This window comes from Thalassophryne amazonica, chromosome 10 (assembly GCF_902500255.1).
Source record: "Thalassophryne amazonica chromosome 10, fThaAma1.1, whole genome shotgun sequence".
Taxonomy (NCBI): Eukaryota; Metazoa; Chordata; class Actinopteri; order Batrachoidiformes; family Batrachoididae; genus Thalassophryne; species Thalassophryne amazonica.
In genome coordinates this window covers 81,713,640-81,726,646 of record NC_047112.1, presented here as the reverse complement: position 1 = coordinate 81,726,646, position 13,007 = coordinate 81,713,640, and the positions used below count along the sequence as shown (strand labels likewise).

Below are 13,007 nucleotides of genomic sequence, written 5' to 3'. Positions count from 1 at the left end.
TACCCAAATTACAGTTTATTGACATGCTCATTTCATGATGTTTCTTTGTCCTAAACAGAAAGCAGCATTTGCTGTGCCAGCGAAGGACTATCTGTTGACATATGATTATGATGGTCAGGGCTCCCCTGCAGGCTCAGTGGGCTGCTGCAGCCTAGTTGATCCTGATGATGGTCTTCAGTTCCTCAATGACTTGGGTCCAAAGTTCAAGACCCTGGCTGAAATATGCTGCCCTCCATCTCCTCCAACACATCAACCATCCATGACACACAATACTGGAAGTTCTTTAAAAGCCACAACTGACATTGGTGAGACAGTTGTCAAACCAAGAAACGAGCGCATCACTGACTCAATGCAAACTGATGTGATAAGGGATAATATGGTGTCTTCTGCCAACATTTCCAAATCATCGGTAACCAAAATAAGCAGTGACCCTTCAATAATGACACTGCCTCACTCTAAGGTTACTAATATTGGTCATTCCTCAAATATTACTCGTTCAACCACTCTGCCCCACCCTCCTCAGACAGTCGTACTACAGCAGCAGCCACTGTACTACACTACCAACACTGTACTACAGCCCATGCGCTATGTAGTTCAGCCACAGCTCCAGAACACTGTTCTGATGGCTGATGGAGTCAATGCGCAGGGCCTATATGTAGTCAGTGGTCAAAGCCCCTCTTCAGGACTTGTAGTCAGTGGGAATCAGATTTCCTCCACGGGTCTTGCAGTCAGTGGGCTCCACAGTTCTACTTCGGGCATTTTAGTTAGTGGAGCCCAGAGTTCCCCTTTATTTTTACAAGGTATTGAGAGCCGTAGACGTTCCACAAGCACAGGCAGCCCTACTAGTCCAGTCAGTCCTGTCTTGTTGCTTCCTCGGAGTCCATTTGTGTCCCAGGGTTCAATCCCTGCGGATGGATGGAAAATGGTTGGGCCAGACCCTGACGGCAATTACATGCTAGTAAAGGATAAGAGAAGGCCAAGTGAGGCACACAGGTCAATCCCAGGTTCACCTCAGGGCACTTTGCCCAGAGGTGATATCCTGATAAACGAGGCTGCTCCTCCTCAGGGGGTTTTAGGCCTAGCAGCCCAGGGCAGTGTGTACAGCATTTTGCCAAGACACATTGTGAGAAATAAAAGGAATGTTGTTGCAGTAACGAATAATTTGGGCCAAACACGGGTTGGACAAACAGGGTATCATAGTTTTGGGCCAGTCACTGTTGTAGGGGTTGGTGTTGGGCAGCCACAGATGGAAAATTTAATTGCAGTGAATCCAGAGATGAGTCACACTGGACTTTTGCCAGCTGGAGTTAGACATGTTAGTGTAAGCCAAGTTCAAGGATTCCCACCATTACAAGAAATAAACCACAACAGCAGGGTTTCAAGAACATGTAGAGCAGATTATCCAAGGAGAGAAAGGACCATTGATGTTATCAATGCCTTTACTAATTCTAAAACCACTCAACCTACACTGCCATCAAAAAAAGGGGTGATGAAAGACTTGTTGAAAGCAGAGAGTGATATAACTAACAAATTACCTCAACACAAACCCGACAATGAGCTTTCAGAAATGTTCACTTCCACAACGGCGCAGGGGGCATCCCTGTACACTGAAGATATCCAAGCTGTATTCAAAGATAGTGGAACCACAATGATAAATGAGCGAGATGATCTAAAAGCAGTACCAGAAAAGACTCTGAAAGTTGATGAAGGGAGTTTGAAATCCTTCCCACAGTCAGTCGTACCACTGAGAACATTTGACCAGTCCAACATAGCAGAACACACAAACAGTGACAAAATGCGTCAAGCTCCAGAAAATGGATTTACATACGTGGAAGATCAGACAAAACAGTACAGTCCAGCTGACTCAGGTTTACGGTCAGATGAAGTTGCAGACCAGAGTGGAAGTGAGCAGGAGGGAGATGTTAGACAAACACAGCAACACCCTGCAAAAGCAAGTCTGGATATTGCTGTTCCTGGTTCTATCCACATTTATGAGAAAAAGAAGAAAATAGCTGTTTTCACAGAAGAGGTAAAGGCTGAGCAGAGACAACCATTGGAGTCTACTGTGAAAGTAAACAAATTGTGTGATGAATTATTAAGGACAAGCCCAACAAAGAGTACAAGAGCCAGTGTTTATGCCTGTAAGGAAAGGACTATTCTTGATGAGGATGCAATGCAAGAAGATCGTGTGGATGACCATGTCCAGGATGAGACCAATACAGATCAAGTAAATGAAGATATAGTAGCTGCAGAAGAAAAGCCATCATTACAGACAACAGCAGTAAAAATAGTTACAGCTAACCTCGAAGGACAGCGGGATGAGAATATGTTCTCTGAATCCGAGAGGCACTTAACACATGACACGCTTAATGAATCTGCAACAGAGAAAGGTGAAAACTCTGATGTTCAAGCCACTTCAGCAGCAGAATCCAGCTGTGACTTATCAGTAAAAGACCATGATCAGGTTGATGTAGATCCAGATCAAAGTATAAGTGATGATGAGAGAGTGGAATCTACGCATGGCTCAAGCCCCTTTGATGACCAAGTTGAAGAAATTCAAAGAGAAGATGCATCGACCACAAGTTCTCAGTTTGAGGATAGGTTTATCTCAGATGATGATATAATCAGTGGAGACATAGAGGAAGACATTGTGAGAGAGATGGTAAAGCAAAATATTATCGAGTCTGATGACAATGGCGACAAGACTGAAAGGGAAACATCACCAAGCCCAGGTTCTCAGCATAATTCAAGTAAAACAAATGATAAAAATATAAATAAGGATATTGTGGACAATGCGGGGTTCTCTGCACAGCAAAACATTACCTTCTCAGATGACCAAGATGAGGATTTTGAAAGAGAAGAAGTATCAAGGACAGATTTTCAGTTAGATGACCCAGATGTCAATATTGGTAAAAGTGATAAAGATGACATTATTGGAGAACAAGCAGCACCACTTACACATGAACATGTTACCTTCTCAGCTGATCGACATGACGATGTAGACAGAGAAGATGCATCAGGGGCAGATTCTCACTTAGAAGACCTGGATGTCAACATAAGTGATGGAGAGAAAGAGAGAGAGAACATTATTGGACAAAAAGTACCACCACCAACACAAGAACAAGTTACCTTCATAAATGACCAAGATGAGAACATTGAAAGAGAAACTGCATCAGGGTCACATTGTCATTTAGACAACCTAGATGTCAACATAAGTGACGGAGAGAAAAATAGTATTATTGGAGAAGAGGTAGCACCACCCACGCATAAACAAATCAACTTTTTAGATGATCAAGATGAAGACACTGAAAAACACAACATATCAGAGGTAGATTCTCACGTAGAAGACCTGGATGTTGACATAACAGATGGAGAGAATGAGGAAGGTTTTGGAGAATAAGTAGCACGACCCACAGAAGAACATATTAACTTCTCAGATGATCAAGATGAAGACGGTGAAAGAGACAATGGTTCAGGGGGAGATTCTCTCTTAGAAGACCCAGAGGTCAACATAAGTGATGGAAAGAAAGGGGACATTATTAGGGAAGTATTACCGCCCACTCATGTACATATTGACTTCGCAGGTAATCGAGATGATGATGTCAAAAGGAAAGAAGCAGCAGGGGCATATTTGCAAATTGAAGACCTAGATGTCAACATAAGTAATGGAGAGAAAGAGGACATTATTGGACAAGACGTGCCACCAACCACACAAAAAGATATTACCTTCATGGATGACCAAAATGAGAATGTTGACAGAGAAAATGCATCAGGGGCACATTGTCATTTTGATGACCCAGATGCCAACATAAGTGATGGAGAGAAAGAGGAGATTATTGGAGAGGTAGCACCACCCACACATGAAAATAATGCCTTCTCAGATGACCAAGAAGCAGAGGTTGAAAGAGAAGTTGCATCAGGGGCAGATTCTCAATTAGAAGACCCAGACGTCAACATACATGATGGCGAGAAAGTGGACATTAGTGGAGAAGAAGTGCCACCAACCACACATGAATGCATTACCTTTATAGATGACCAAGATGAGGAGATTGAAAGAGAAGTTGCATCCTGGGCATATTGTCACTTTGAAGACCCAGATGTCTACATAAGTGATGGAGAGAAAGAAGATATTGCCGGGGAAGAACTAACACCACCTGCACATGAACATATTACTTTCACAGACCACCAAGATGAGGACATTGAAATAGAAGTTGCATCAGGGGTAGATTTTCACTTAGAAGACCCAGATGTCAACATACATGATGGAAAGAAAGTGGACATTAGTGGAGAAGAAGTAACATTACCCACGCATGAACACATTGCCTTTATAGATGACCAAGATAAGAATGTTGAAAGAGAAGTTGCATCAGGGGCAGATTCTCAGTTTGAAGACCCAGAGGTCAACATACATGATGGAGAGAAAGAGGATATTACTGGGGAAGAAGTAACACCACCTGCACATGGACATATTACTTTCATAGACGGCCAACATGAGGACGTTGAAAGAGAAGTTACATCAGGGGCAGACTGTCACTTTGAAGACCCAGATGTCAACATAAGTGATGGAGACAACAGGAAAGAGGACATTATTGGACAAGAACTGCCTTCGCCCACTCATGAACACATTGCCTTCATAGATGACCAAGATGAGAATGTTGAAAGAGAAGTTGCATCAGGGTCAGATTCTCACTTGAAAGACCCAGAGGTCAACATATATGATGGGGAGAAAGTGGGCATTAGTGGAGAAGAAGTGCCACCAACCACACATGAACAAATTACCTTTATGGATGACCAAAATGAGGAGGTTGAAGGAGAAGTTGCATCAGGGGCAGATTGTCACTTTGAAGACCCAGATGTCTACAGAAGTGATGGAGAGAAAGGGGACATTGCTGGAGAAGGAGTAACATCACCTGCACATGAACATATTACTTTCATAGATGACCAAGATGAGGACGTTGAAAGAGAAGTTGCATCAGGGGCAGATTGTCACATCGAAGTCCCAGATATCAACATAAGCAATGGAAAAAAATATGTTGTTGAAGAAGAAGTAACACCACCTACACATGAACACATTAACTTCCCAGATGATGAAACTAAAGAGTTTGCAAGAGAAGATAAATACGAAGCAGGTTCTAAAATTAAAGTTCAACTCAATATCATAGATGATAGAATGAAAGATAATTATTCCATGGAGGAAGCTGAGTTGTCTATGCAGCAAAATAAGTACTCGAATGACCAGGATAAAACAGAACTTGCATCAGGAATTGCCCAATATGAAGATCAGAGCAACTCAGATTATGCAGATAATGTGGTAGCATTATCCACACAGCAACATATTATTATCTCAGAGGATAATGTTGAAGAGTCTGAAAGACATGTTATATCAGAAACAGGTTCTCAGTCAGAGGATCAGCTAAACTCAGGCAACATGGATAACACAGCAAAAGAACATGTCAGTCTGGAGAAAGATACCTTGCCAGTCCTGAGAAATATTATTTTGCCAGATATGAATGATGGAGCAGGAACTGTTTCCCAATTTGAGAATCAGTCCAGCTTAGACAACACAGAAAAAGTAAAAGAGAAGGATAATATGGAGAACATTTCATCACCTGTACAGCAAATGAGCAGCATCTCAGGTGAAGATGAAGACAGTGGAAAACAAGAAGAAGAATCTGTTAAGCCTTACACAATAAAAAATCAGGATTCTTGCTCTGTGGAGACTGAACCTGCAAATGGTCCTCCTTTGACAGTTTCTTCTACAGAGATGGAGCAGGTGGGAGAACATGAGAGTGAATGTCAAGAAATGCCTTTGCCTTCTGTGTCCACAACCCATGAAGTTAGCCAAGGATTGACTCCAGATCCTACTGGAATACAAGCTCAAGAGTGTCTGAGTACTGCAAATATGAAGTATTCAGATGACATAGACACAACTTCAAAGGAAGTGCAATCATCCAAGGTGGCCACTGGACAGGTTTTACTGTTTAATGAAAATAAAGAGGCCATTGGTGATCAGTCGGCAATGTATGGACAAGTATCTGAAGGTGAGGAATTTAATTTTTCAAACCAGAATACCAAAGTAAAAGATGTCAAAAACACAATTAATATTAAAAATGAAGTTGGGAGTGACCATGGAGAATTACCTTTGAGAACAAGAAAAGAACTCAGTTTTGACCAGGAGATTGAAGGAGAATTGTATAATTTCTCCAGTGTAACAGGTCAGACATCATCTATATCTTTTTCAGAGGATGGACTTGTGGAAAAAACTGTCTCTTCAGTTTTGGAAGCAGATCCAGGTTCAGAAGAGACTGGACCTACAAGCTTTACTGAAGTGGGCAAAGGTTCCAGGAGGTCTAATTACCCCGGGTATATTCAAGATGAGAGTCTAATTATCTCTGGAGGAGCAGCAGGGATAGACCCCAGGCAAAGTGATACAACTGAGGTCTCTCAGCCTACTGGTGACATCCACGCAACAGAGGCAACTTCTAGTCCTGTGAGTTCTGTGCAGCTTCAGCAAGTCATTCAACAAACCCCATGCAACAAATCCAGAAAGAGTAAAAAAAGGAGCTCAGGCAGCAGTTCCCCAAGCCCAAAAAGCCCATCTGGGAAGTGTAAGCAACAGTAATATTTCATGCATTACATCACAATTTGAAGCCACATTGGCAACTTTAGGATTTTTTGGTAGCTGCTTATTATGAAGACTTAAGCTGTAAAATGTGCAAACGTGAACATTAATGCCAGACACTAAAGATAAGACTCCAAGTGTGCGGCTGGGTTATCAACTAATAATGAAAGATCAAAAGACATGTTACAGTGTTGGGGAGGAACTAATGTCTTAATATTTGCAGATTTGCCATTGGTAAAGTGTTTATGAAACAAAGGTTATAAAATGGCATAAAATGGTGCAATTTAATTTTATTTTTATTTAGTTTATATAGCGCCAAATCACAACAAAGCTGCCTCAAGGTGCTTCACACAAGTAAGGTCTAACCTTACCAACCCCCAGAGCAACAGTGGTAAGGAAAAACTCCCTCTGATGATTTGAGGAAGAAACCTCAAGCAGACCAGACTCAAAGGGGTGACTCTCTGCTTGGGCCATTCTACCAGTAAGGTTTACAATACAGAATACAACACAACAACAACTGACGAGAGTCCATGCAGACATCCAGTTCACCATCGGGGGGGGGGGGGGGGTCATCGAGCCACTCGATGGACTGTTCCTGCAGCAGGGACAGCAGTGTTTAGAATAATAGTAGTGCTATGTGACTAAAAAGATTAATCCAGGTTTTGAGTATATTTCTTATTGTTACATGGGAAACAAGGTACCAGTAGATTCAGTAGATTCTCACAAATCCAACAAGACCAAGCTGTTGTATGGCTGGGGGGGCCTGGCTGCCTTTTGTTTCTGTCTTCTGTGCTGTCTCTTGTTTTTCCTTCCAGGTGGCGCGCGTTTAGGACTGAGTGGCTGTGTGGCTGAGTCATCAGGACCTCACCCTGATCACCTGAGGCTGATCATGTGCAGCTCGTCAGGACTCACAGCTGTGGTGCATCTACACGGATTGGAGCATGGTGGCATTTAAGTCTGGAGTACACAGTGTGTATTTGCCAGAGACTCGATCTTGTGACCAGACGGGTGAGATCGTCGTCTCTAGAGCCATCTCATCATCAGTGGATGCAGAGACTGTACCAGGTTTGACACCATGGTCTGTGAAAGAGGAGGGGGTGAGGTCTCACGCTCGTCAGCACACTTCCTGAGGTACGTTAGATTTTGTGACTAACATTTGTACAGTCAGTATATGTGGTGTCCCTCACACCTTATGGTATTGAGCTGTTATGTTAGTCATTTAATCAGCTTCCACTGCAGTTTGAGTATGTGAACAGGGTGTTCCATGGGTGTCGCAGCCACCTGGGGGGTGTTGGCGGGGTCCTTGGGTCCGAACTGTTTCTGGCTCCGGACCGTTAGTGCTGCTGGGAGCACACCGGCATTCCACCATGCCAGACCGCGCACTCATTTGTTGTATTTTTCCACATCACTGTTATGTAATTAAATTTAGTTATCCTTTGTACCGTGCTCTGCTTATTTCATACTGGGTCCTTCAAACGCTGGTCGGTTCTCCGGGCTGCGTCCGACACATAACACAAGCATTCATGATATGCACATGGCTTGAATTCAGAGTTTGGGGGTCGTCTCACTAACTGTCTGTGGCCCTTGGACCCAAAAAGAACAGTTTTACTCTCATCAGTCCACAAAATATTCCTCCATTTCTCTTTAGGCCAGTTAAGGTGTTCTTTGGCAAATTGGAACCTCTTCTGCACATCTTTTATTTAACAGAGGGACTTTGTGGGGGATTCTTGCAAATAAATTAGCTTCACACAGGTGTCTTCTAACTGTCACAGCACTTACAGGTAACTCCAGACTGTCTTTGATCATCCTGGAGCTGACAAATGGGTGAGCCTTTGCCATTCTGCTTATTCTTCTATCCATTTTGATGGTTGTTTTCCGTTTTCTTCCACGCGTCTCTGTTTTGTTTTGGGTTTTTTTTTTTTGTTTTTTTTTTTTTTTTTGTCCATTTTAAAGCATTGGAGATCATTGTAGATGAACAGCCTATAATTTTTTGCACCTGCGTATAAGTTTTCCCCTCTCCAATCAACTTTTTAATCAAACTATGCTGTTCTTCTGAACAATGTCTTGAACGTCCCATTTTCCTCAGGCTTTCAAAGAGAAAAGCATGTTCAACAGGTGCTGGTTTCATCCTTAAATAGGGGACACCTGATTCACATCTGTTTGTTCCACAAAATTGACGAACTCACTGACCGAATGCCACACTACTAAGAGGTCTGTCCAAAAAGTAACGGACCTTTTTATTTTTTTCAAAAACTACATGTGTGATTGCATCAGCCAAGCTTGAACCTTCGTGCACATGCGTGAGTTTTTTCACACCTGTCGGTTGCGTCATTCGCCTGTGGGCAGGCTTTGAGTGAGCACTGGTCCAACCCCCTCATCGGATTTTTATTGTCAGGGAAATGGCAGAGCGACTGCCGCTTTGCTCCATGAAATTTTTTTCAGAAACTGTTAGAGACAGCCAGCTGGAAACCATTCGAAAGATTCAGATGGCTTTCGGTGAAGATTCTGTCAGCGTCACACAGATTAAGGATTATTACAACCGGATTAAAGACGGCCCACAGCGGCGGAGGGCACGCGGCGCACCGAGCGGCCATCGACAGGCTGGAACGACCAGATCATTTCCAAACTGAATGCTGTGTTGATCCGGGACATCGTGTGACTACCACAGAAATGGCAAGAGAGCTGGACATAGCACTTTTGCAGCACATTCCACTGTTACAGGAGATTTTGTAATGAAAGACGTGTGGAGGATTTCACGCGTCGGCACGGAGCCGCTCATGGCGCACAACAAAAAAACACCTCCGTGTTGGAAGTCTCACAGGACATGTTGTGGCATGTCCAGCTGTTACACAATTTCTCGGATACTCACTCAACTGAAAAGCCATCGAAAGCCATCTGAATCTTTCGAATGGTTTCCAACTGGCTGTCTCTAACAGTTTCTGAAAAATATTTCATGGAGCAAAGCGGCAGTCGCTCTGCCATTTCCCTGACAATAAAAATACGACAAGGGGGCTGGACCAGTGCTCACTCAAAGCCTGCCCACAGGTGAATGACGCAACCGACAGGCGTGAAAAAACTCACGCATGCGCACGAAGGTTCAAGCTTGGCTGATGCAATCACACGTGATTCAAATCCATATAGATTTGAAAAAAATAAAAAGGTCCATTACTTTTTGGACAGACCTCGTATTATTGTGAACACCCCCCTTTTCTACTTTTTTTTACTAATAGCCAAGTTTTATAGCCTTAAGAGTGTGCATATCATCAATGCTTGGTCTTGTTGGATTTGTGAGAATCTACTGAATCTGCTGGTACCTTGTTTCCCATGTAACAATACGAAATATACTCAAAACCTGGATTAATCTTTTTAGTCACATAGCACTACTGTTATTCTGAACACTACTGTACCTATGTATTAAAGAAATCCCAAATAATACTAATGACCAGATTGATGGGGCGGGGGGGTGCCCAAGCAGTTAAGTGGTCTTGTTTCCAGTGTGGAAGGTTCCCAATTCAAGGCCACCCCTGCCCATTCTCCACGTAATGTGAAGTTATGTCAGGAAGGGCAAACTCCACCTTGGATCTGCTGTGGCAACTCCGAATGAAACAATGGAGATGTCGACGTAGCGATGGCTTTTCAGTTGTATTCAAACCTTTGGTTGTAGCTATCATGTCAGGCCCTTAGCAAAAATGTGTACAAAATTAAAACTAGACTAAAAGCTGGCTATTTCAAAGTATATGTGTTAAAAAAAAAGAAGACAGTTAAAAAAGGTTAGATGTGTGTGATCTTCACAGTTCTCTCCAAGGTCAGAGCTGTCAAGGTGGATTTGTAATATATGCAATATATAATCTCATAACAGGGCTGGTGTACAAACAAGTGTTTCATGCTTTTATTTTGCAGGCACAGTCTTGCCTGTGCAAATCTCCTTTTAACATTCATTCAGGGTTAGTTCTTAGAACTGGTTTAGGGCAGTCTTTGATTTTATGCCAGTGATTTTTTTTTTTTTTTTTTTTTTTTTTGGTTGTCAGGGATGTCTTCTGGCATCAGCTCTGTTTGGTGCTTTCATGGAGTGGAAGAGTTGTGAAGATCAGTTGCTAAGGCACCTCTATTAGTGAGGAAAGGTTTACTGACCTTGATTTTGCAGACAGTCCTGAACTTTTTTGAATCTATGAAGCTGAGTGATTAGTCAGAGTGTCTGATTTTGCGATTGTCCTTGGTCAAGTCTAAGATCCAGGATTTCAGTGACTTCCTGGAGTCAGAAGACCCATGAGAAGTGTTTCTGAATGCCTTGAAAGCAATAGTGACATTCATGTTTCTGGGTCCTCAGCTTTGAGGTGGAGAGACGCTTGGAGAGAGCTCATGGACTCATGAGGTCCCTAGACAGAAGTGTTTGCCAATGCCAATACTGTTGTAGGAGTTTGATGGACAGAGTCATTAGGGTCCTGGTGCTTTCTTTTTGATTGTATGCTTGTGAGACTTGGACTCTAAGGCCAGAGTTAGTTTATTTTTTGGTTTACAGATTTTTTTGTGGGACTCGAGGGCCAGGGCCAATTGAAAAAAAAAACAACATGGTTTGAAGGGTTGGTCTGTAAAAAAAAAAAAATATATATATATATTCAAAGTTTAGACGGAACTAAGCTACGTATTATTGAGCCAATCGGGCACCTAAATCAACACTCGGAATTGAACCGTTTAACCATGTACCTTGTCATTTCCTGACAGAACATATTTTACTGGTTCAAAAGATAAGCCAATGAAAACATTTAGTTTGAGAACATACCATAAAGGAAGGGCATCCGGTGTAAAACTTGTGCCAGTTCAACATCTGTTGTGTTGAACCTGAGTGAAATACAAGAGGGCAGCCAAAGGGACTTACTTTATTTTTTAACCATATGGGTCAACACGTGCATGGAGAAGTCAGTGCATTAAAATGATAATTAGTAAATGGACTGCATTTATATAGTGCTTTTCCATCTGCATCAGATGCTCAAAGCGCTTTACACATCAATGCCTCACATTCACCTCAGTGTCAGGCTGCTGCCATGCAAGGCGCGCGCTACACACCAGGAGCAACTAGAGGATTAAGGACCTTACCCAAGGGCCCTTAGTGATTTTCCGGTCAGGCTGGCATTTGAACTGATGATCTTCTGGTCTCAAGCCCAAGGCTTAACCACTAGACCATCGCCTCCACCTCAAATATGAAAAGATATTCCTTTATTTGGCATTTTGATGGAGAGAGCATGTCTCTAGGTGTTCTTTTCTACTGAGATCTAGTAACTGCAGTGCCCATAGCATGCTGCCCCACTGGCTAAATCATTATTCAGGTTAAATGTTTAATTTGAAATCTATCTGTGTCTTTAATGAGCAAATTTGTCAGGACACTATTTAATTACTGAGGGTTTTATGCATGTTGTATGATGTAATAGATTGTAATTCTTTGGAATGCATGTTTTATTTTTGTGTTTTTACTTGTACAGCCGTATGATCAGGTAGTGTGTTGCAAATTCTGATTTGGATATAGTGAATTTATAGTTGGAACATTCCATGTTTTGTTTTGTTTTCCCATTGAAGTTGTTGAGTGCTCTTAAGGCATGAGGCATTTCCACTGTTTGTATTTATGAGAAAATGTTTTGCTGGAAACAATCTCTGACTGGCGTCTCTGACCCATGGACAGGGCCACATATAGACAAACAAACACATTCACACCCGCATGTACACACACCTACGGAGACAATTTAAAGTTTCAAATCCACCTAACCTGCATGTCTTTGGATGTGGAAGGAAGCCGGAGCACCCGGAGGGAACCCACGCAAAGACGGGGAGAACATGCAAACTCCACACAGAAAGGCCACAGATGGGAATCGATCCCATGACCTTCTCGCTGTGAGGCAACAGTGCTAACCACTAAGATTTGATGACAGCGAGCGCAAAGCAGCCATCTAGAATTACGTTTTCACATCTACATACTCATATTCCCAGTTCACAGTTCCACAAGTTCATTCAGACATTTGGGATTTATTTTTCAGAATTTCAGGCTTACAGAATTGTACAAGAGCACTTTGAAAAGTTCTTGGTCTCACTTAGAAAATGTCACAGGAGGAACATCGTTCTTTCATTATGTTTCAACATAGTCTCTCTGAACCTAAAAGCACTTGGTTCAAGCTTTATTATCCCTTTACAGAAGAAGGTCACATCCTGAGCCGCCAGATACTTTACTTTCTAAGTAAACGCCGAGAACTTTTTAAAGTACCCTTATAGATATCGGTTATTGGTTTCTGCATGCATGTAAATTAGTGTGACATTCGTACTCGTCTAAATGTAATTTCACATATCTTTAATTCAGATATACATAAGTCAAAATGTAATTTGAGATACCTTAAATAAA

General features: G+C 42.3%; 1 protein-coding gene across 1 annotated transcript in view; it reads left to right on the top strand.

Annotated features, from left to right (window-relative positions):
- Positions 1-6,780, top strand: part of LOC117518141 — a 35,365-nt gene extending 28,585 nt beyond the window's left edge. The window contains exons 13-15 of the mRNA XM_034179201.1: positions 59-3,386; positions 3,438-5,756; positions 5,796-6,780. Coding sequence (XP_034035092.1) covers positions 59-3,386; positions 3,438-5,756; positions 5,796-6,622 — 6,474 coding nt within the window. The 3' untranslated portion in view covers positions 6,623-6,780. The remainder of the gene's footprint in view (positions 1-58; positions 3,387-3,437; positions 5,757-5,795) is intronic.
- Positions 6,781-13,007: the final 6,227 nt, after the last annotated feature.